Genomic DNA, 24,914 nt, shown 5'->3' with positions numbered 1-24,914 from the left:
GCCTCTACCCTAGTCAAGATCTTGGGGTCCCTCAGTGCCTCTCTGGGCTTTCCTGATACACAGGATTGAAGTGAGGGTCTGAAAAATGTTTACGCTTTTGAGCTGGGTTTGATTGATCCTCTCTGTCTCTCTGGGCCCTGCCCCCTATTTAGCTCTCTTCCCTGCCTACCCTGCTTACCTGCCAATATAAATGAGCATTTTGCCAACCCAGAGCCTTCTTTGCAAACTTCAGGGAAGCTAGGTTTGTAATGAGAGCATAGCCGTTTTTCCATCCAATGAGAGAGATTTCTGGTGCTGGGAATGACCAGTCAGGCAACACTCAAGGGCTTAAAATAGGTGGTGAACAGAGGGCCCCTACCTTTTCCTTTTTTGACGGATTGCTCTGCCTAACCCTAATATCCAGGGTTCCCATTCCCAGAGGGCATAGGGGGCCAGAGGACAGACTAAACACACAGCCACAGTCCTCAGGTTGTGTGAGCCGATGTGAGACCCTCTCATGAGGAACTGTGGCTGGTTCCTGTTGCCAGGTTCCTAAAGTGTGACCTCCCCTCTGGTCAGTACTAGGACCTGAGGATCCCAGCCTGAGCTAGGGAGGAGTGGGCAGGTGCTGTTGTCTCCTGCACCCCCTGGGGGTGCCCTGGGCTCCTCCTCTCTCTGAACTCCCTGGTTGTGATGGCAGGTAGGCCATGTCAATATCAACCTCCCTTCCTTCACTCAGCTCCCCTCTGGCTTTGTTGTCTGAAAGCCTCTGTTCAGGGTTCTCACCACCAACCTCATTGCCTGGGGTGGGAGCCTGCAAGAGGCCAATCCCAGGCATGCCTAGCTTCCGTCGACAACAGGCATTGATCAAGCACCTTCTGGGAACTGGCCCTTGCCCTCCCTGTTGCCCCTTACCCTGGATGGTGAAGGTCTGGGGCCCGGCTGATTGCATCTATGGGAACCTCTCCCGCCTTCCTGATCTTACTCTGCCTACCTTGGCATGTCTATCTGCAGTCCCCTTGCTGCAGAATCTCCTACTAACTGCAGGCCACCCGGGACATGGCAGAGGGGAGGGTGATAGGGATGGGGAGGTGTGGCTGCAGCAAGATTGATAAACGGGCAACAGAAAAAGGGTCAGGCTGGGCTTTGAATGTGGGTTTGCGCAACAAGCAACAGGAACCGGTAGCGGGAAGCGTACACCTTCTGTGTGCAGCCTGATGCTGGGTGAGGTGTAAGAGAAGAAATCCAAGAAAGACTGTCTGTGTGTGGTGTGGAGGGGTTGTGGTCATGCCTCTAGGCCAAAACAGCTGGTCTCATCGTCACAAGGTCAAAGAGGCAAGGACTTGGCCAAGTCTCCTAAGCTTAGAAAACCCACCAACTCAACCCAGCCTCACCTCCCCGCCTCCCCCTCTCCCCAGCCAACCCAGCACCCTAAGGCTCAGTCCCTCAAGTTTCAGCCACTGGCCTTTGGCCTCTATGTGGAGCCAATCCCCACCGTCCAGCTCGGGCTTCACAGAAGCTTCTGCAAGCATTGCTCAGGCTAGTTGAGGATTTATTCATCATTTTCATGGGCAGGAAGCATTGATGCAACAGAACTCGTTTAATAAAGAATCGCCAGTGGGCTTCCCTGGTGGCGCAGTGGTTGAGAGTCCGCCTGCCGATGCAGGGGACACAGGTTCGTGCCCCGGTCGGGGAAGATCCCACATGCCGCGGAGCGGCTGGGCCCGTGAGCCATGGCCGCTGAGCCTGCGCGTCCGGAGCCCAGGGCTTGCTGTCATGGGTTGCTTCTGGCATCTCCTGTTCTTGGGGAGGCAAAGGTTGGGTGCCTTTCCCAAGTGCTGGACTGGGCTACACTCTGAGGGACGCATGTAACTTGGGCCACGTATGTAATAGACTTTTCTTGGCTGCCTCTGCTTCTCCTCACCACCCCCTTGATGCACACACGCCATGCCCTGGCTACCCCCATGGCTCCTCCAGGCTCACGAGCTTGTCTGGCCTCCCCTCCCCATCCACTCCACATTTGCCTTTTGAACCTGTATTTAGGGTTTGGTAAGGGAAGAGGCCAGAACGTGCAGCCCCTCAGGATATTGGTCCCCAGGCTCCTGCCCAAGGCTGGTTGGGCTCTTTGGTCCTGGGTGGGTCCTTCCTTCCACCTGAGGCGTGTCCTAGAAGCCGAGCTTGGTGATGGGAACCTGGAACAAATAAAAAATAGTAACGGTGTGATCTTGATTTTCCAAGAGGGGAGAAAAGGAGTGGGGACCCCCAGTGAAGATGTATCAGGTTTTGTTCCTAGAAGCTGGTCAGGCTTTCAAGCATCAGGCTCAGGGGTTTGTCCTGGGTATGTGACATCTAGGTGTCTGAGCAGGTATCTTGGGGCTGTGGGGTGGACATGGGGGCTGGCAGGGAAGTCCCTCTGTGAGATGTCAGCTCTGGGGCTACTCCTGTGCCCCAGACTCTAGCTTGGCCTTGAGAGTGGAAGCAGGCAGAAGCTTGACCCTGCTTATCCCTCTCCCCCTTCCCTTTCCTAGCCTGAGCCTTCTGAAGCTGTGAGAAAGGGAAGGAAACAGAGGGCCCTAGAGGGTCCTTTACTTGGGGACAGAAACAGCTGGGCTCCGAAATCATGGAAACTGGGCCAGTGGCTCGGTAGGTCCCAGGGTTGGCCTAAAACTAACTTCCTGTGCTGGCCCATGGCCCCAGGCACTGCCATTGCCCACCTCCCATCACTTCCCAGCTCTGTCTGCTACGGGGCCCCGCCTGGGTTATGAGCCTTCTCTGGGCCTCAGTTTTCCCATCAAGAAAAATGGGAATCCTGTTGCCTATGGCCATGTCAGACACAAATTGTCCCACTGTGGTCACCTGGTGGAGGTGAGGTGCACTGTCAGAGACCAGTGATGCAGTCGTGAACCACACTGCCCTGCCCTCACTGCTCCCTTCCCTTAGTTCTGAGCAGACCAGATGCGCTTCCGACCTTGGCTCAGGCCAGTGGTTCTGAATCTGCGTCAGAAAACTAACTGAGAACCTGCTGGAAGCTATAGAGTCTCTAGACTCTATAGATACACGTATCCAGACACACTCAATATGACACTCAATTTCTGGCATCTGTGGAACTGCTAAGTTGAAAGCCATCTAGGTTGTGAACCCCACTCTGGGCTATCCCAGAAGAGAGTCCTGGCCTGGGAGGGGCAGGTGCTAGCCTCCCAGAGCCTTCCCTGGGGCCCTGTAGTCTGAGGCTTGGGCTTCCCATTGCCTGCAGGATGGAAATGAAAACGGGGGCAGAGTTAGATGCTTGGAGAAGGAAAGGTGCTCTGCTGGGGGACTAGTCACTTTTCTGTTTCCTCAGTGCCACGCCCATCTCTTTCCCTTTCAACCGTGGGAGGGGCTGTTCAGGTAGGTGGTGAGGAGGAAGAAGGCAGCAGCTGGCTCTGGGTCTGGGGCGTTCTGGGGCCTTCCTGGGGGCATTGCCCGGGAATGCGTTTCTGCTATCAGTGTGAAAAGCCAGGCCAAAAAGGTGCTGCAAGCCCCTGTGGTGCTAGTGGAGGGGGAAGGGTGCCTTGGTGCAGAGGGGAATTCCAAGGTGAGCTGCCTGGGCGGTGCTGTCAGCTAGCACAGTGGGCAGCGGGATTCTCCAGTGATGAGGATGTGCTCAACCTAAGACTGGAGCAGGTGAAGGATGTGCTGCGAAGGCCGGCATCCGGCTCGGGGCCGAGGCGCTCCTGGGATGCCAGGTGCACAGAAACCCGATGGGGCCAGAGGGCCAGGACCCTTATATTGCCTGGGTGGAAAGGCCTGGGCTCCACGTTCTCCCCGTTGCAAGGCTTCATTTCCTGGTCTGCACACTGCATGATGAGGCTGGGGGGCCTCTCCCCTGCCCAGCCCTGCTCCATTTGTTCCCCTAGCTGCTGTAAGCCATGAGGCTTTGGGCTGTCAAGTGGCCTGTCTTACACAGTGCTGGGCTGTCTGCCTTCCATGTGTCCTCCTCTCCCATGCTTTAGGGCCCCTGGGTCTTCTGGGATGCCCTCTCAGGCCACTGCAGCCACCATCGTCCATCCCTCCATCCCTGCCCATTGCATGGCATTAGGATGGAGCTCTGTGTTTGTTACAATGCAGTGTTTCTCACAGTATCATGTCATCCAGCTCCCCTGGGGATCTGTTAAAATACAGATTCTGACTCATTAGGTCGGGGGTGGGGCCTGAGATTCTGCATTCTTATAAGCACCCAGGTGAGGCTGCTGCTGGAGTACTGAGGTTCAGACCATGTGTTCCACGCTTAGCCTGGGCTCGCTGACTGAGTTCCTGGAGGCCAGAGACTCTGCCTTCTCCTCTCGGCCTCTAGCAAAAGCACGACAGGGTGAGTCCTGTGACCTGGGGTGAGCGGCACTCAGCCACAGAGGTCGGCGCAAACTTGGGGGACTCGGCCTTCCTCCCTTCCCGCTATGCTGCTTGGTCCCTGCCGGTCCTGGATGCTGGCTGTTGTGGTGGGGTGAGCAGAAAGAGGCCAGTGGGCCAGAGGGCCCTCAATCCATCCTGTCCCACTGCTTTCGCAGCTTCTCTCCCATTCAAAGGGCCAGAGGGGCGGCCGGCTGGAGAAGTGGCAGGGAGTGCAGTGACTGCTGTGCTGCGCTGAGATTTCTGGGAAGGAACAGATGTTGTCAGTGAGAGAGTCCAGAGGGGCCGGGCAGGAGAGCTGGTGTGAGGGGGCTCTGACAGTGGCTGGCTGGGAGGAGGACAGAGGCATCTAGTGGGAGCAGCCACCCTAGCACCTTGAGGTTGTGGTGGGGAGGGGGAGGTGTCTGACTCTTAATGCCCCCTCCCCCAGCCCAGACTATGCCTAGCAGCCCCCCTGTGGGCTGGGCTTGCCTGTCACTTCTCTCGGCCCCTGCCCAGCCTGGAAGGCACCAATCTACGTACAGATGACAGGGCTGACAAGTGTCAAAGCAGCCTGAGTGGCCCTTGTGCCTGCCACAACACTGGCCACCGCGGGGCAGTTCACCCAGAGCAGAAGGTCCAGCCCCAGTCCCCGGGGGGACTTGTCATGTAACTGAGGAGGCAGCCAGCTCCAGCACACACACACCTCTTGGCTCAAGGGCCCTCAAAAAGCTGCTGTTTCCAGTTGCGAATTAATAGAAGGGCTACAGAGGCCAGCCAGGCGGTCCTGCTTGGGCCCAGGGGATGTTGAAGAATCCACATTTCCCAGCCAGAGCGGGCTGTGGGGAGGGCAGGGGCACTGCCTTGGCTTCAGAGAGGATGTTCTCTGCCAGCCAGGCTTTACTGAGAAAGCCTTGCCAGGGCCCTGGAAATCTGCGATCCCAGAGCCTAGGAGGCCACTCAGAGACACTCTCTATCATCAGCACCTGCCCAGAGCAGGGGTGGAAGGCGGCACAGAGAGGTGGTGATCTCCCCGTCACTGAGGGCACTCAAGATGGGACAGCAGTACTTACACCAGAGGTTGCTAAGCAGCATCCTGTGGACCAAATACAGTACCCAGATGTGTTCTGTTTGGCCAGCATAGTGTGTCATGACAAGTCTGAGGCAATATTTAAAACGGAAGGGTGTAAGACAAAAATTTGGCTTTCTAGCTTCTTTTGAAAAATTGGAAACTCTGGCAGCTCTGGCCCCACAGTGCCACCCGCAGCAGGGAGCTGGAGCACACTAGAGGCTTTAAACTGGCTTTTGCTCTCCAGTTGCCCGCAGTCCCCACCTGTCCCTGTGGTCTCTGGCCATGCCACACCTGCACATTTAGCTGCCTGACCCCTTAGGCTTCTAAGTAATGAAACCAAACAGTGGCTCAAAGCAATAGAGACTAAAGCCAGGTGGACTCACAGATCAATAACCACCGTTTATGAACCATTACCATGTGCCAGACTGTTCTAGGAGCTTCTTTTCTTATGTTTTATTTATTCTTCATAGTGGCTCGAAAAATAGGTTCTATTATCCCCCGTTTACAGATAAGGAAACTGAGGCTCTGATAGGGAAAAAAAAAAAAAGATTTGCCCGAAATCACACAGCTATGAAGCACCAGAACTGGAATTTGAACCTGTTCTTTAGGACTCAAAACTCATACTTGTCCTTTCTCTCTGTTCCTTCTTTCTTTTCTTTCTTTCTTGTGTGTGTGTGCGCGTGTGCGCGCGTGTATGTGTGTTAGCTTTTAAAAGCTAAATTACCAAAGTAGTTCAAGAAAACATTCTCCTGAGAATGAAAGCATTGCAGATAATGCTGGACACATATTATCTGTGTGGAGGGGCTCCGCGGGCACGGGAAATTTAACAGGTCTCAGAATACCAGATCTGGACAGGGCTTGGCAAAGCTCCTGGCCTAAAGCCTTTATTTTGTACATGGGGAGCAGAGCACCAGAGAGGGAAGGTGACTGGCCTAAGGGCAGAGAGGAAGTCCAAGTCAGAGATGAAACCAGAACCCAAGAGGGTTATGTAACATAGGGCTCAAAGGTCTTAAGGCTCCACAGTCTACTCCACCCCCAGCCAGAGGGGTCCAGACATCTAGGTGTCTAGGTGACAGAGAAGCCTTCTCCTGAATGGTCTCATCCCTGGAGCTTTTTCTTGTCTCCCCAGCCCCATGCCTGAATTTTGAAGTGTTAGGTATTTGCAGGGTCCCGTCTTAATTTAAGCCCATCAATGAGAAGGGAATCTTTCCATACTTGAAAATGCAGCATCTGGAGGCTGAGACATGCCTGTCCTAACCCCCAGCTCTGGGGCTGCTGCTCCTGGGTATCCGGGTCAGGATACTTGTCCACCTGCTCCCCCGACACCGCGGCATGTCCTGGCTGCACGGAGAGCTTTGGGGTTTTGGAGTCACATCCAGATGCCATTGACACACCTGTTCCTCGATAGGAGTGTTTGGGGTTTAAAGGGGAAGGGAGCAAATAGTCAGCGGTATCTGTGTTCTCTCCACCAGAGGAGTAGGTGGTCATGTGGTCCGTTCATTACATCTGTCAGAGAAGTAAGGAAGTGGAGTCAGTCTCTGGTTTAGGGCTCAGTGTGTGTCCAGGGCCGAGACTCAGTCTATGCTCAGGATCAGGGTTCAGCTTGGGACCAAGGTAAGGCCTTGGTCTGAGGTCAGGAACTGGAGCCCTTGAACAAAAGCTTTGACCCAAGCCCAGTGCCTCCCTGAGGCACCAGGGCTGGAGGCAGGGTGGGCATGTTGCCCACTCCATCCTATGCCCCCCACCCAGGAAGCCCTCCCTTCCTTGAAGCTCCCTGAGCTCCTACACCTCTTAGCATCCCAGCCAGCTGCCTTTGGTCTTCTTGGGAGGGTAAAGTACAAATTGTAAATACACAGCAGTGCCACCGCTCCCAACGCCAGAGCCACCAAACCTCACACGTGACCACTCCTGCCCCGCTCTGGTCTCTTATTGTTTGGGGCTGTGTCTGTCTTTCCAGCCAGGCGGCCAGCTCCTGGCTCCTGCAGAGCGGCACTCTGGGCTGGGCAGAGAGGTGAGCTGGCTTGGTAGAGGGACTCTCTACTCCCCATTGCTCCGCCAGCTCTGGGCTCCCACAAATTGCAGAGCAAGCAGTGGGGCCTCCGGTCTGCTCACCGCAGCTGTGGGGGCCTGATGACTGGCTGCTGCTGATTTTGTGTCTGTCTAAGCATTTACCCGCGTGGGTGGATGTGTTATGTCTGCACGAACGAGGATTTCGGAAATTAATACATAATACGGGGCTGGCTAATACATTATCTTCTGGGCTTTGGGAGGGGCAGGCTAAGGGAGATCGTGCCCTCTGGGAGGCCAGACACTGCATTCCAAGACTGTTTTCATCCATTATGATGGGGTCACTCCCCACCTGGCAAAGAGGAGAGTAGGACTTCAGCTCCTCTTAGGGTCCCCCAGTCTGATTAGAGGGAGGGCAGACAGGAGGTAGACCAGTTTGGACTGATGGTCAGGGAAGGCTTCTGGAGGAAGCAGAGCTGAGCTAGACCTGAAGGAGAGAGAGAACCATTCTGCACACTTTCTTGGAGGCGAGTGTCTGGGAGCTTGAGCCGCCTGGCTTGGGTGGGTGTTGGCAGACACTGAGGATTCCTCAGATTGCTCAGAACCTGCCGTTTTGGACCTGCACTCCTTAAGCTTTGCCCTTGAGGACTCTGACCCCATGATGCTGCCTGAGTACGTGTGTGTGTGTTTGCATGTGTTTGTATGCATCTCTCTCTGGCCTCTCACCCTGGGTCCTTGAAGCCCAGGGGAGCTCTCCCAAGCCCTGGCCCCAGCTGTACAACCTCTGAGAAGACTTCCTTCTTCTGCCATCCTAGGCCCAGAAGGCAGGTGTTACCACTGCAATAATGTCACTGAGTATGTGGCCTGGAGCCCAGAAGTAATTACCCTGTGGTTCCCCATCGCAGGCCGGAGCAGCCCCTGTCAATGATTAACCCGAGTCCCTGACCGCTTGATGCCAAACCCAGCCGTGGGCTTCTCCCACCTACGAATTGTCAGATATGATACGGGGCACTTATCCCCTTCCCCAGGGACAGGAAAAGACCCTCACCCTCAGGTCTCATCAATGCCACTGGCAACTTTTAGGAGAAACTTGGTCCAGCAGGGGAGACTCTGCAGCTGTGGCCTGTCCTCATGCAACATCGGGGCTGGCCCAGCCTGGAGCCCTGGGCCTCTCATCCCAGCGTTCCCAGCTTGTAACTGTCCACCCCTCCCACGCTGAGTTTACCCTCCTGACCCTCATCCTGTTCTGCAGTGTGACCTCAGCAAAGTCCTTTCCTCTCTCAGTGTCCAGCGTCAGGGCTCAGTCTGAGGCTGAGAAGGGAGCAAAGCTAGTTGGCCAAGTAGGTATTGAACCCGTAATCCTGACCCCATTAGTACACGTTGAGCCAGCAGGGCAGGGACAGCACCGCTGACAAATAGAGCTGATGAGAATCTCCCTCCCTCATTCCTGAGACTCTGCCGAGACCCATCCAGCCGTGATCTTGGATTTACGGGGCCCCTGTGCTCCCAGAGTGGGCGGGGGATTCCTTACCTACTGGCCTCTTTCTGCAGGGTTTCTGCCAGCCCCTGTCTTGGGGCTCAGGGCGGGGGGCTCCCTAGCATGTTGTGTGCTTATGCTGTAACCCATTAACCCCTGTGGGAGTGGAGATCGGGCTTTCTTTTCTTCGTTCCCTGGGCAAAGGCCCGCACCCACTCCCTCCTCCCAGCCACCTCTTGTAGGGGGCCACTGTCCCCACCTGGAAGCTCCAACCTGGCCTTGGAAGAGTTCAGATGTGAGGATCCGTGGAGACCACAGGTCACACTGGACAACTATGGTTGGAAGAGTCCAAGGGGAAGACCAGCAGGATCATCACCTTTGGAATTGGCAGGGTTAGGAAATGTGGCAAGCTGTCCATCCTGTCCCAGAGGCTCTGGGGAGTCATCCTCCTGCCACGTTGCGCTGAAGCTTCTGCTGACAGAGCTGAGGGAGCTGGCTGTGAGTAAGAGGCCAGTTGAAGACTTGGTTCTGCCCCATCCAGCTCTGTGGGCTGAGCTGAGCCCTCACCACCCTGGCCTTGCTTTCCTCATCTGAAAATGGGACCAGAGATTGGGTTTTAGCACGACCCCAAATCCGAAATTGGTGGCTGTAGCGTCACCTGGGAGCTTTATGCAATTATGGATGCCTGGGTCTCCGTGGGTGAGGCCCCGGGTGGGTATAAGTTTGGGGAGCACCCAGGTGATTCTGCTTCTGTCACTTTAGGAGCCAATGAGCTGGCACCCCGTAGGGCCCCTTCTGCGCTAACAGTCTGCGGTTCTCTGACTGCACTGCATTCACCATAGCCCTTCAGTGCTCCCCAGAGCCTGGGAGTGAAATACATCCAAGCCATTCATGATGGGCCCCTCCCCAGGGAGTCGTTCCCTTTTCTTTCTCGCAGGTTGTTAGCAAAGAGAACCATAAAACTCTGGGGCTGGAGGGACCCCGGGGAACATGCCCCTTGCTTAATGTCCTTGTCAGCCTGTGTTTTCCTGGAGGGAAGGTGGAGTCCTGTCCAGCTCATGTCCCCAGAGCCCAGGCACTCCCAGGAGACCCACAGTCTAACAAGAGGGCCATGTAGAGACCCTCCCAGAGTCAATATTTAGCCACCTTTTATGGGACAGCCCTCCCCTGGTGTTCTCATTAGCCCTGTGCGGCACCAGTGCTGCTTGGCCTTAGGGAGTTTTGCCCCAAATGCACCCCATTTCCTCCTTCCCAGGAGCACGCCCTTCCCACAGGAGCAGGTGAGCTCTCCTACCTAATTTCCCCTGAGCTTGTGCTCACCTGCTACTCCACAGCAATATTCCATTTTTGCTTCATTCTCCTAAGTGGGGAGAGCTGTGTTTGAGCCTCTTTTGTTTCTTATAAGCCCAGGTGGAGAAGTTCTCCAATTGCTGGTCCCCTCCACAATTTTCCCCAATAGTCTTTTCAGCTGAGTGAAGCTCAGAGAGGTTAGGCCACTAGCCAGAGGGAACACAGCATCCTGGCAATTCCGGGCGGCTGTAGAGCAGGTGACCTCTGCTGTATAGTTTGATGTGTGTGTGTGTGTGTGCACACTCTTATGCTAGTGTGTCTCTGTGAGTGCACAGATTTAGGGTCTGCAGAGGAGGTCTAAGACCATGGGAGAATCAATGTGTTGACGTCTTGGTGTTCCTTATGGCCAGGCCTGTGCTCAGCTGTGCTATTGAGAAGGTGCAGTTAACGATCCTTTCCCTGAGGAGCTCTTCCTCCGCAGCCTTCGTGGATCCCCATGTCCCCAGAAGAGTCCTGACTACTCAGTCTGGCATTCAAGATGGCCCCATCTTTTCTTCAGATCAGTATTGGGTTGGGGGAGGGGGTGTCTTGGTTTTCTGAGATATGCACTCTTCTCTCAGCCAGCTTTCCATCTGGCCAGCTGCCCTTGGCTGGCCTCTTTAGCCTCTGCACTGCAGAGATCCATGGAATCGGCGTGTCTTTAGAGATTGTCTGGCTCCATCCTCTCATTGTACCAACGGGGACACTGAGGCAGGGATTGTGAGAGCCAGGGCATTGTTCAAGGGCACACAGCAAGTTAAGAGACCGAGCTGGGTAGAACCCAAGACACCCGGGCCCCTGGCCTAGCTTCCTTCTGCTGTGTAGCAGGGACCTCCTTCCTGCAACCACAACGCCAACCTTCCTGACCAGTGGGCACTCTCAGGCCCCCTCCTCTTTGGGGCTTTTGTGCCCAACAAGCCATGCTGCCCCCCACCCCCCAAGACCGAGGGCTCCTTGACGTGGGACCAGTCCACACACTTCTGGATCCCCATAGTCCTCAGACCAGGGCCTGCATCTTAGTGGTTACAGGAATAATAATGATGATGATAACAGCCAGTACGTGCTGAGTACTTGCATTGTGTAGCATATCATTATCTCACTGAATTCTCTCGGAATCCTGTGGGGTGGGATTAATGTACTCGTTTTGCACATGAGAAGACAGATTGAAGGCTCCCATCCCCGCGCCCCACTGGGTTGCACTTTGAACCACGGGGGTGGGGAGCTGGACATTTGGAGAGAAGGGGTTTGGAGGTTCTGCCATATGGGATTGTAGAAATCACACGCTCCCCAGGCAGGGAACCCCAAACTGAGGATGTGGGAGCCCTTCCCTCGGGATGGGGTGTGACTTGAGGAAAAGAAGTGCGCAGATTCTGCCAGCATCCCCGTGGGCACAATCCCCACGGCCTCCCTCTGATCCCCAATTAGAGCCCCCAGGTGCCCCTCCTCACCTTGAAGGGCGGTGGCTCTGCAGACCAAAGAGAAGGGGGGACTAGCCTGCGAGCTCGGGAGGCGGGAAGGGGCATCATGGCCCAGTGACAACATCATAGGACTCGGATGCTGCTGTCTCCACCGAACTCGGTTTTCCCTTGTAAGTGCCCCTCCCCCATCTGCTGCCTTCATATTGAAGGTTTTTGAGTTTTATTTTTGGTCTTATTTTTCCTTCCCTTTTTCTGTTTTTGTTTTTCCTGCCATCCCTGTCGTAACTTTTTGTGTTGGAGGGTTTCATTATCGCCTCCTTTGCCCAAGTTGAAACAGGGACCCATCATTGTGTCTGTTTCCAGGACAGTGCCTTGGTCACGTCACAACCCCCAGACGTTTCCCTGCCCCTCCAAGTACCCTCAAGCTGTGTCCATGAGGGGGTGTGTGGGGGGGAAGTGGTGGTGGAAACCAGAGACAGACACCGGTGCTTGGAGGGGTTTTTAAATTATATTTAAAACAATTGTTTTGTATAAATAAAAGAAAATGGGAAGTGAAAAAAAACAGATTTCAGAGAGGTTAAGCGATTCGTTCAAGGCCACACAGCCAGGTGTTCAAACACTAGAGTGCTTAACCACTGTACTGTCTGCTACAGCTTAGCTTCTCCAAGTGTGGTCCCTGGACCAGCAGCCTCAACATCACCTGGGAGCCTGTTAGCAATACAGGTGTCAGCCCTCACCCCACACCCAGAGAATCCGAGTCTGCATCTTGGTTAAGATCCCCCGGCGATTTGCGTGCAGATTAAAGTTTGAAGAAGCGCTGTGCTGCATGACTGGAAGATCACAGAAGGGGCAGGCAAGATTCTGGCAGTTCCAGCTCTCACACAGTTCACCTCTTCCTTGGGGAATGGCCGAGACTAGCCCTCACGTTGAGGGACTAGGGCCTCAGCCCAGGACGGTGACTGTCCAGGGAAGAGGCAGGGGTAAAGGGTCATTTTGTTTGGGTCTTCAAAAGCAAAACCAAATTTTGTTGTTCCGGTAGTAAGTCATCCTTATAGAAAAGTGAGAACCTAAAGATACGCCCAAATCCCACCCACCCACCCACCCATAAACCCAGCGCTAGCTAGATGCCCTTGGCTCTGAATCTGTTTGGGAGGCCGCTTCAGGCGGCCGAGGGAGCAGCTACCTGGGAGCACTATGATTCTGAGTCAGAGATTTTTGAGGTGGGTTAAAAATAGAGCCCTACTGGCCAGGCGGGGGTGGGAGGCAGACAGCCATTCATCTGCCGTAGGGGGGAGACGCCAGGGTCGGGGAGGAGCAGTGAGGGGAGGGTGGGCGTGCATTCCCCTCAGAGGCGCGAGCGGAGGGCGGTGGAAGGCAGCGCTTTCCAGCGTGAGGGGGCGGGGAGGCTAAAATGCCAGACTCCTGCGCCCCGCCCCCCTCGGGTGGGTGGAGCGTGGGGAGGGGGCGGGGCCGCAGCGCTGCCTCCGAGAAAGATGAAGGAGAGCCTGGACGCGCAGGGGCGGGGAGGGGCTGGTAGACGCTTCCCAGCAGCTTTATTGATTGTGAGGGAGGGAAGGCAAGGAAGGTGGCCCACGTGTGTGCGTTCCCACGTGGGTTTTGTGGGCAGGCACGTGGTCTCCTTTGCCTATTACACCTGCCCTTCAAATGGCCTCCCTCCGTCTCCTCCTCCTTCAGCGCCTCCGGGAAATCTGCTCTTCCTGCCCTCGCGTCGGACAGCACCTTTGTCTACCCGGGCCGCCTGGGAGTTCCCCGGGGACCCGTGTGTGTCTCTCCCCTGACACACGTTAGAAGACTCTTTACAGCATGGGACACTGGTCGGTGGTTACTGGTGGATTTATTTTTCTGATTAAAAGGTAATATTTGCCCATTATGGGGAATTTAGAACATTAAGGTGTAATGGAGAAAACAAAAACCACCCGTAATCCCACTACGTAGAAATATCAATGTTAACATTTTAGTGTATTTTATTTTTATTTTTGCCAGTCTCCACCAACCCTCCCCCCAGCAGCCTTTAATCCACCCATTTATTTAACAGTAAGACAATTTTGCTGAGGACCCCCACTCCTCCCCCTTGGGCCCAGCTCTGCGTTTACATCTTGGAAAAGGAAGAGAAGTCATTTCTGCTCTTGGGGAGCACACAGCAGGTTTGGGGAGATGAGACTCATCCTGGGTCCACAAGGTGGGGACGATGTCGGGAGATTCTAGGGGAGAAGTGGAGCTGCCTCCTCTTGCCCTCCCCTCCCCCCACCTCCTGGATCTCTGGGCCAAGCCTATTGGAGAGAAGGGAGAATCCTCAAAGCCCCCAGAGAGGGGGCATGCCTGTAACAGAGGGGGCTTAGTGTGTTGTGTCACCGTGGGCCTGTGCTGGTCAGGCTGGAAATACAGTCATGGCCTCTGTTGACATCTGTAGCCTCAGTGTCCCCCCGTCAGCCCCCTGTCATCCCACTGTGTCAGAACCCCAACCCCATGTTTCTCCTGGCCTGTCTCTTGTTCATCTGCCCCCCCCCGCCCGCCCGCCCCCTTCCAACTCCTCCCTCCTTCTCTGTGGCTTTCCCACCATCATCTTCACCAGGTGGGGGCCATTTGCTAGTGGATGTGGCTGGGAGTCTTCGTGCCTTGGGTGTTCGGATGGGATAAATTCCTCCCTGATCATCGGAGGCCTGTGAAAGCCTTGTGGGAAGGAGCTGGGGTGTCAGAGGGCTGTCCATTTTGTGTAGCTTCTCCTGGGCCTCCTGCCACTCAGCCTTTGGCTCCCAAGGGATTCATTCAAGCGTTCATTTATTCACGCTTCCACCCATTCCCATATTTCCACCCATTCCCATGTTTTTTGGACCTTTTTTGGACCTACCTCATAAAAAGCACTGTGCCAAGTTCAGAGAGTCAAGTGGCCACAAGATAGACAAACGTGCAATTCCATCATAGTGTGATAAACACTATGCTAGGGCAGCACAAACAAGGGGCCCCTAGCCAGATTTCCTAGGAGACAAAGATGGCCTCCCAGAAGTGACGGCTCCTCTGAACCAAGTGGCCTGGGGTGAGCAGGGATGGGGAGGAGAGCTCCAGACAGATGACAGTATGTAGGAAAGCCCAGAGGAGAAGGGAAGTGCGGTGTGTCTGGGGCACTGAAAGCTGCTGAGTGTGTGTGGAGCAGAGCATCTCACTCAGGGGAGGCATGGCGAGAATCAAGGCAAGAGAGGAGGCTGAGTCCAGATCAGGAAGTGCCCAGGAATGACAGTGAGGAACTTGGATTTTAGCTGGGAGTGTGGAAGGACTTTGGGCTTGGCAAAGCGTGGAGAGGTTGTGGACCCTACCCTGGACCCTGAAGTCTGTGGGGTCCTGGGAGAGGCAGAAGCCCGGTTAGGAAGCTGCTGAAGTAAGCCAGGTGGTGGGTTGATGAGCCATGCCGCATCCCACATGACTGAGTGTTGGAAGGTAAGCGAGATGGGAGAGTCGAGGATAATCCCCAGGTTTCTAGGCTAAGCATCTGAATGGCTGGTGGTATCACATGCTGGAAGCACAAGCCTATGGGGGAAGCTGCTAAGTTATATCTGGCTATGTCAAGAGTGAAGTTCCCTTGGGACATCGAGGTGTAGATGTGTAGTCAGCAAGTGAACACATGGCTATGGGGCTCAAGGGAGGGGTCTGGTCTGGAAGCCAGTGGAATAATGAAGCCTTGGGAGTTGGTGAGGTCACCCAGGGAGAGAGTAAGGAGGGAGAGGAGGCGGGGGCCCAAAGGAACAAAAACATTTAAAGGTCATGCAGGGGAAGAGGAGCTCCTGCAACGGGAGGGAACGGAGAGGCAGAACAAAGAGCAGAGTGAGGTGTCTCAGCAGATATGGCACACGGTGTCAGATGATGCAGAGGGTCAAGACGGAAACAGACCAGAAAGCGTCCGTGGGATTTTGCAGCAGGACGTGTGCATCGGCAGTGTTGCTGCGGGGTTGAGAGGCGTGTTGGGGACGGACGTGGAAGTGAGAGAGTGGGGATGGCGACACGTCTCTCAGGAAGCTTGGTTCTGAGGGGAGAAGAGATAAGACAGTAGGGATTCAGGAGAGATTTTATTTTTTTAAGTGTAGAGAGCTTAAAAGCTGATGGAAAAGGATGAGTAGAGAGGGAGATTGAAGGTATGGGCGAGAGGATGGATAACCTGTAGATTAAGCTTCCTGGGGAGGAAAAAGGGAACAGTGTCAAGAGGGCAGGTGGAAGGGTCACTGATCCCCTTGTGACTGGGGAAGGGAAAAGCGGTGAGGAGGAGACAAGCAAGGGAGTAGTCTGGTGGCGGGAAGAGGGCGGGGACATTCTGGGGGCTTCTGTTTTCTCTGTGAAGTAGAAGTGGTGTTATCTGCTGGGAGGGAGAGGGGAAGTGGTAGTTTCAGAGCTCTGAGGAGAGAGGAGATAATTTGGAAAAGCTGCTGTGGGAAGTGGGTGGGAAAGGTCGTTAGGGTCTCCTGGAGGATGGGCTGGTAGAGGTGAGGGCCCAGCTGAGCATGGAAATCTTGATGAGGAAATAGAGGCACAAGGAGCTAAGGCACTTGGTCTATAGTAGGGCTGGTCTGAGGTCTGAGGTTTTCTGCACAGCCCCCCATGTAAACAGGAAAAGAGCTGATGGTGGTCCTGAGCTAGGACTGTGATCTGGTGAAGTGGGTGCTGGAAGGACGGGGCGAGAGAGGTTGATGAGCAGGACCATTATGCCTGGGGGTGACGGGAGGAGGCAGGAGGGCTCTCATGGGAGAATTAGAGGGTCAGCCAACTTCAGGCTCCTGGGACACTAAAGAAGAGACTTAGCATGATTGGATAAAAGAGCTGGAAGGAAAGGAGGTTAGGGTGAGAGAGAGCATTGAGATTAGAGATGGACCAACTGGAGATAGTGACCCGATCCAGGGTGTGCTCTTGGAATGGACTGGAGTGAAGACACTAGAGGCAGGACTTCAAGCCACTGGGAGGCTGGGTGTTTATTGTTGGGCTGCTGAGAAGGAGTAGAAGTCACCCATGATGATGGCAGGATTCGGAGTGGAACAGAAGGTTGTAAACCAGGTGCCAGCATCACCAGGGTCCCCAAGGGTGGCAGATGGATGCTGGAAAGATGGGCAGCAAATGACAGGTTGCTCAGAGGATCTCGTAGACATTCCTACCACAGACAGGAAGGGGCATCGGTGTGGAGCGGGGAGGGTGCTCACTCCACCCTCTGGGGGTTTGGGAGAGACACAACTAAGGTTCGCTTAAGGGAAAAAGCAGACGGGTTAGGGAGTGAAGAAGGTGGGGATGAAGATGCCGTGGAAGAGAGCACAGGAGACAGGTTTGGGAGGGAGGGGTGCAGTAGGAGTCGGCACAGGGTTTGGGAGAGAGAAACTACTACCAACCAGGTTTATGTTTGTATAGAGTGGTTAGAAGTGGGACTCTGGAGTCAGGCTGTTTGGGTTTGAATTCCTGATCCACCATATACAGGAAATTTCTCTACTTCTTGTGCCTCAGTCTCCTCAACTGAAAAATGGGCATAATCATAGTATTTACTTCATAGGGGTTTTTTTGTTGTTGTTTTTTTGCGGTACGCGGGCCTCTCACTGCTGTGGCCTCTCCCGTTGCGGAGCACAGGCTCCGGACGTGCAGGCCCAGCGGCCATGGCTCACGGGCCCAGCCGCTCCGCAGCACGTGGGATCCTCCCGGACCAGGGCACGAACCCGCATCCCCTGCATCGGCAGGCGGACCCCCAACCACCGTGCCACCAGGGAAGCCCTTCATAGGGTTTTTATGAGAATTAAATGAGATAGTCTGTATAAGGGACTCAGGTGAGCGCCTGGCAAATAGTAAATGCCCAACAGGTGTTGATGGCTGTCCTCCTTCATTCTCATCGTCTTCATGAGCAGCTTGGGCAGTTATCTATGCTGGGCCTGAAATGGAGGGTGAAGCTCCCAGCTCCCGTCCATTTCTCAGACGCAAAAGACTCCTGGCTTCTTTGTTGAGGGGCTAGAAGGAGAGTTCGGTGGTACCTGATGAAAGGGGCAGGATGTGACGACTGCTAACATAGACACACTGCACAGTTAGGCGAAGCTCATGGAGAAGGAGGCAATTGAACTGGGCTTTGGATGAGAGAAGGGATTTCAAAAGATGGGGGTTCAAGAGGTAGGGGTGGTTCTCAGGAGGAGGAACCAGGAGGTGGATGGACATGGGGCCAAAAGTGTCCAGTTGACTCCTGTGAAGGAAGCGGAAGGGAGAAGAGGGAAGTGGGGTCGGGGGTGCCAGACCAAGGAACTCGAACCTTCTTCTGTAGTCAGTGGGAGGCTACCAAAGTGGGGTTCAAGCATGGAGTGACGTAATCATAATGCTATTTGGCCAGATAACCCAGAGAGCATGTGGCTTGGAGGGAAAGAGGGAGGAGGCCGAGACCAGGTGGGCGGCAGGGGCAAGGGTCCAGGTGAGGAGTAGTGAGGAACTGATCTAGGACAGAGCAGTTGGGGACCGATTCAGAAGCTGTCATTGAAGAGGCCAGACAAGACTTGGCCACTGCTTGGCCTGCAGGGGTGGGTGGGAGGAAAGAGAAAGCAGCTGAGGATGGCTGTGAGGTTTCCAGCCCAGGTGATTGAAATGCTGACTGTGCCATTCAGCTTTGAGGAGAAAGATGCTGAGCTCAGCCTTGGACTTGTTGGGTGGAGGGGCCAGCGGGCCCTCCAGGTGGCAGGTGGGAATGCAGTCTGGTGCTAGGGGCGGTCTGAGTGGGAGCCGTCTGCACAGAGGGAAGGGTATAAGATGGGGCCGTGGGTGTGCTGCTCACCCAGGAGAAAGCACGGGGGACCCCCCCCCCATCCTGCCGCCAGCACTGCCGGGACACAGGCGTGTCTGGGACAAGGCTCCTGCCCTCAAGGAATCCACAGTTTTCTAGGAGATCCAGAGCCAGGGCTCAGGCTGGGCTGTGGCTCCATCAGTGAGAGGCTGGGGAGGCCCAGAAGAGGCAGCACTTCAGGTGAATGTTGAAGGATGGAAAAGATCTTAATGGGCAAAAACCAGACATTCTCTTTCTTACAGCTGACAGGATTCCCAGTGGATATCATTTGTGTCAAAATGTATGCAAGTGGGTGTGCAAGAAAGTATGCCTGTGTGAAAATGGATGCGTGTACAAAGACAAAATTTAACAGGGGTGCGTAGATGAGAGTGTGTGTACAAAAATGTGTTCATGTGTGTGTGTGAGAGAGTATATGTGCTCAGAGGCAAGCATGGGCAGGTGTGGACAAGAGGAAACTAAAGGAGGTCATCCCTATTCCGGGACTTCCACTTCTTTTTTTTAAAAATTTTTTTTGCGGTACGCGGGCCTCTCCTGTTGCGGAGCACAGGCTCCGGACGTGCAGGCTTAGCGGCCCAGCTGCTCCGCGGCATGTGGGATCTTCCCGGACCGGGGCACGAACCCGTGTCCCCTGCATCAGCAGGCGGACTCTCAACCACTGCGCCACCAGGGAAGCCTGGGACTTCCACTTCTGCCTCCGTTTTATCACCCGTCACATCCTCTTCAGCCTCCAGGGAAGGAGAGGCCCCTTGGTCTGGTCCTTGAGTCTCCGAGTTCAGGATCAGGAGCCTTCTATCTTCTCTTCCCTCAGCTCCCTTGAGGCCATAACCTTCCACTCAGACCATGAAATGTTCCAGGTACCCGTGTAATGGGCTGTTGGGCTTTTTGCCACCCCCTTCCTTCTGCCCGTGGGCACCCCGCTCCTCCAAAGCTGGCCCACAGGCCACTCCCTCCTGCTGAGAGGCCATCACCTGCCTAGATGGACCTGTTGGTCCAGTTAGAAAGTAAGGTCCAGAATTGAGGGAGAACAGACCTGGGGGCCAGGGACAGGGGCTTCCAGAGCCCAGCTGGTGTCTTGCTGGCTAGGACTTCCTCTCAGCTTAGAGAACACTGGGATGGGGAGGGTCATCGGGCTTTCGGGAGACCAAGGCCTCTAATTCAGGGCTGTGCCAACCCCAGCACGCCCGAGTCTGGCCATCCATTGCTTCCCCGCCAGGGCCTGCCACCCGCCACTGTGGATGCATAGCCGGGATTGTGGGATTTATTCATGAATGATTCTAGGGGCAGTGGGGGCCAGGGGAGCATTGGGCCTCCAGGTTGAGGCTTTGGAAATGTTAACTATTCCCTTTTGGTGGACCTTAGTTTTCCTTTCTGCAGGATGGGTACAACTGATGACTGGGGTGCTGATGACTGCTGATGACTGGGGTGCTTTTAATACTTGAAAGGTGTGTTAGTTTCCCCACCCAGAAAGTACCTTAGAAGGCCTGGCATCAGGAAGATAAGTCCCCTTGAAACCTCTTTGCACCCTTCTCTTCTCTCTTGTCTCTGGGGCAGGGGCTGTGGTAGGCTGCCTCCACAGTGTAAGGCAAACGTGCCAGAAAGGCTTGTCCACCTCCCCGCATCCCACTGAGGTGCCTAAAATCCCAAGAGGTCAGACTCTGGAGTTCCACAAACCTTTCTGAATTAGGGGTCTGCTCCTCACTAGCTGCCTGGTCTTGGGCAGATACTTCTCGCTGAACCTCAGTGTCATCATCTGTAAAATACAGATAATAGCAGCTCCCTTAGTGCTGGTGTGAGGAATAAATGAAGTAATGCATTGAAAGCACCAAGTAAGTGCTTGATACATGTGAGTGTTTTGGGGTCTTTTTTTTTTTTTTTTTTTTTTGCGGTACGCGGGCCTCTCACTGTTGTGGCCTCTCCCGTTGCGGAGCACAGGCTCCAGACGTGCAGGCTCAGCGGCCATGGCTCACGGGCCCAGCCGCTCCGCGGCATGTGGGATCTTCCCGGACTGGGGCACGAACCTGTGTCCCCTGCATCGGCAGGCGGACTCTCAACCACTGCGCCACCAGGGAAGCCCCTTGGGGTCTTCTTGAATAGAGCCTCTTCAGTCACCAAGGAGCCCCCCATTGAAAATGTGCAGGGACATTAAGGAATCACTTGAGATGCTTCTGGTCACTGGGACTGAGGGAGAAGAGGGGTCAGAGAGCTGCGGATGCAGTGGGGAGGCTGTTGCTACTTCCGCTGGCTGGACCAGGACCCTAGGGCTGGGAGGCACGCCGGGAGCTGTCCGTGGTGCTGAACACCATTTATTGCTCTCTGCCGGCCCAGCTTTCAGAAATCTGTGCAACCGTCTGGCAAAGAGTAAGGAAGCAAGGCCAAGGTCAGCTCCCAAAGCCCAACTTCTGTTACCTCCTCCAGGAGCACTTTATGACCTCATCCTTCTAGGCCACCAGGAGCCCACCTTTTCAGATGCCTGGGCTGCTGCCTGGGATGGTTTCTTACATCATTGCCCAACTTGTCTTCTGTCTTCTGGCTAAGCCTTGGACCATGAGCTCCCTGAGATCAGGGCATCTCTATGCTGAGGTAAATAGGTTCTGCCGTCCAATTATCCAGGGAATATTGTGGGCCCTTAATTCCACCCCTGGCTGTTCTGGAACCATTATTAAGCTCCCGTCCACCCACCCCCTGTAGATGCTTTGCTTTGGCTCTTCCCTGGAAGATTTCATCTACCTCCCTCACCTCTTTCCTGTGAATTTTTTGACTTGAATTACTTATTTACTCATTTAAAACTATGGGCTAGGCATAGGTCAGAGCATTTTACAAATATCACTTCATTTTGTTCTTATAACAGTTCCACTAGTTAGGTGAGCAGATGAGAAAACTGAGGCTTGGAGAGATTAAGCAACTTGCTAGCAAACGATGGAACCAGGAATCAGGTTCAGGTGGGTTGGCCTGAGAGCCTGTTCCCACCATATTATGCTGCCTTTTGAGTATCTCTTTGATGCTCCAGGACAGTGGTGTGCGGGAAGAAGTGCTCCAGTGTTCTGACCCCAGCCCAGATCAGGCACCAGCAAATATTCCTTAGCATCTGGAAACTCATGATTGAAACAGTTAATCAGAATGCAAGGAAATGGGTGTTTTTGCCTCATGTAATTTGGTTTTATGAAGGCCACTAAATGAAAACATTCTCCTGTTAATTACTGTCTCAAATTTGGTCTGTAATTGAGGGAACTAGAGCTTGGGAGAGTGTAGAAACCCGCTGGAGTAGCAGGCCTGCCCGAGTCAGCATTCCGAGCTGCCTTGCACCCGCTCTGTTAATTTTAGAAACTCTCCCAGTCTGGGTGTATTATTAGCTTTATGTACAGAGGCCACAAGGCTCTCAGTGGCCTCTCTATGTCACCATTTTTTTGTTTTGTTTTTCCCAAGAGAGTAAATAAAAGGAACGATGGCCATGTGTACATAGGGGTGTTTGCACACTGTGTGTGTGAATGAGGATACCTGTGTATGGCATCTAATGAGTGTCTGCAGCTGTCTTTGAATGGTGTGCATGAGGCTGAGTGGAGAGTGTACACAGCTTGAGAGCAGCATAGAAGCTGAAACCATTCTCCCAGGGCCCAGAAGTCATTAGCAGGATGTGCTGTGTTCTGTGTAGTGGGTGTGAAGGCTGGGGTGGGTTCTCCCAGATGGCACAGGGGGAGTAGGGCTGACGAAGGGGTGACGGGCTGTGGGGCAGGGAAGGAGCTAAAGTTGACCTCTTGGCACCAGACTTAGAGTGAAAAGCCTTAGCTCAGTGAGGCTGTGACTTGAAGTCCCGTCTTGATGCCCTGAAGAACTTGGCTTTCAGAGGAGCTGCCGGAAGCTGCCTTTCCGGAAGCCACACTTCCCTGAGCTGTGTGATGTGGGACAACTCTCTCGCCCACCTTCACTGAAGCAGGCCCTGCCCTCTCCTTGACTCAGAGCGCCATTCTGAGTCTGACAAAGAAAGCAATTTGCTGTGAAGTAATTCTTTTCAAACTGGAAACTCTTCAGGCCGGGGCACTTTGGTTTTGCGGTGGGACCCACTGGAGACTCGAGGAAAGCTTATCTTTTTGTCTCCCACTCCCTTCCCCCTGGCTTCCCTGCAGTAGAGCATTAAAGATGGCTGAAAGGTTATTTCTCTTGGGAGAAGACAGGCTTATTTCTTCCCAACATAATACATTTATCTGTCATTGTGTAACTGTTTAAATTACTAGCAGAGAGAAACAGCTCTGCAGTGCAAGTTTTCAGTTTTAGGGCCAGCCCTGGGGTGGCTGGTTCTTGGGCAGGGTCCCTGGTCATGCCTTCTAGACATAGGGTCTCTGCCTACCTGTGCTACCTGCATACTCCAGAGGGGCCCCTGCTGGGCCAGATGGGAGCCCTGTGAGTTGGCTTTTGCCTCCTCATACTGCTTAACCTCTAGAGGCTTCACCCTGAGGGTCCCTCCCCACCTCCCCAGGAAATATTAGCAGTTGCTTTGAGGCCTTAGAAGAAGTGATGCTGGAAGCCCCCACTGGTCTTATTCTGTTGCATTGAGTGGTACCTCACTGGTGCCTGAAATCCCCCCCGTTAACACTGCCTGTCACTTAGCTGTACACCTGAAACTAACACAACATTGTAAATCAACTATACTCCGATAAAAATGTTTTAAACATTTTATCACAGAAACTCTGGTAACTGAAATAATTATTCTACCAAATAATGTTTAAAGGAAACTTTTTAAGAAAAAATGAGAAAATATTTGCAATATTTTATTGTGATGAATATATTGATTATTCAATCAGTATTTATTTAAATGTGTACTTGAACATCAAAAATATCTACTTTGCTAAATATGAATTATTTGCTGGAAAAAATAAAATAAAATTGTTGAAATATATTTAAAAAAAAGAAAAACACTGCCTGCATTTGAAGATATCACTGACCTTCCCTACCGCTGTGTTTAGAAGTAAACCTCTGGGGAAGAGAGATGGTCAGACATTTTCTGACTATAGGGGATAGACTAAAGGGAGGCCCCCCGAGAGCCAGTGTGGGAGAAGGCCAGATCAGAATTACAGGTCCGAGTGTGGAGGCCCCGCCCCTCATTGCACAGTGGGGAAACTGAGGCCCAGAGTGGGGAGGGCACCTGCCTGTCAGTGACAGAGCTAGGACTGGATCCCATGCCTCCAGCATCCCAGGCTCCTGCTGTGTGTCTGGACCTCCCCTGTTCTCTGGTCACGGTCTGTGGCAGGTCTGCCTGCCATCCTGTCTCAGGCCACAGTTGACCCTCAGGGAGGATGGAGCATCCTGGCCTGAGCCTGGGGTGGTGCGGGGTGAATTACTTCTGCTGCTAAAACAGCCTCTCGCCTCTCTCTGGATGTCATCATTTAGTTTGCTTTTCAGCCTCTCACTGGGGCATGGGGATTGGAGTAGGAGGCTTGTCATCGGGGATCTCATGGAGGGGCAGGCAGAAGGCATCCCTAAGGATGACTAAGGAAGAGGCTGTTTCTATGCCAGTCATGACATCTTGCCCTGGTACCCATGCACCTATCTCCTGCAGGGTCTCAGAACCTCTGAAGACTTCTCTCTCCCACCTTTGCTGTCCCTGAGCTTTCTTTTAGTCTGTAATTCATTCTCTCTCTCCTCCTATGACTGACCTATGTGTCTCTGGGCAGATTTTACTGGGACCTGACCATGTTGCTGCTGATGGTAGGAAACCTGATCATCATTCCTGTGGGCATCACCTTCTTCAAGGATGAGAACACCACACCATGGATTGTCTTCAACGTGGTGTCGGACACGTTCTTCCTCATCGACTTGGTCCTCAACTTCCGCACAGGGATTGTGGTGGAGGACAACACAGAGATCATCCTGGACCCGCAGCGGATTAAGATGAAGTACCTCAAAAGCTGGTTCGTGGTGGATTTCATCTCCTCCATCCCCGTGGACTACATCTTCCTCATTGTGGAGACACGCATCGATTCGGAGGTCTACAAGACTGCCCGGGCCCTGCGCATCGTCCGTTTCACCAAGATCCTCAGCCTCCTGCGCCTCTTGCGTCTCTCCCGCCTCATTCGATATATTCACCAGTGGGAAGAGGTGAGTGTTCAGACCCAAACCTCTTCAGGGAAGAGGTATCTTCCCTCTAGGGGAGTGAGGGACCAGCAGGTAACCTCAGATAGTTGGATGTGGGCTGTCGGATTGTAGCAGGCACATCTCTTCCAAGAGGACAAATATTAGTAACTTCTTGACTTCTTATCATGCGCTAGATACTACACGAATCACTTCACAGGCAATATCCCATTTAAGTCTCTAACAACCATAGAGGGTACCATATAGGTAGGTATAAGTACTCATTTTTTACATGAGGAAATAGAGAAATATGAAGAGATTTATATAGTGTCACAGAATTATTAATTGGTGGACCTGGACTCCAGAGCCTGCATTGTTAATCACTGCACTGTACTGTGGAGGTTG

At 53.7% G+C, this 24,914-nt stretch overlaps 1 protein-coding gene across 1 annotated transcript in view; it reads left to right on the top strand.

Moving 5' to 3' along the window:
• HCN4 (hyperpolarization activated cyclic nucleotide gated potassium channel 4) overlaps positions 1–24,914 on the top strand; it is a 41,252-nt gene that overhangs the window by 1,734 nt on the left and 14,604 nt on the right. The window contains exon 2 of the mRNA XM_060169983.1: positions 24,113–24,536. Within this exon, the coding sequence (XP_060025966.1) occupies positions 24,113–24,536 (424 nt within the window). The remainder of the gene's footprint in view (positions 1–24,112; positions 24,537–24,914) is intronic.

Source organism: Lagenorhynchus albirostris, chromosome 1, assembly GCF_949774975.1.
Source record: "Lagenorhynchus albirostris chromosome 1, mLagAlb1.1, whole genome shotgun sequence".
NCBI lineage: Eukaryota > Metazoa > Chordata > Mammalia > Artiodactyla > Delphinidae > Lagenorhynchus > Lagenorhynchus albirostris.
Note: the sequence above shows the minus strand (reverse complement) of the source record. Positions and strands in the feature narration are given on the sequence as shown.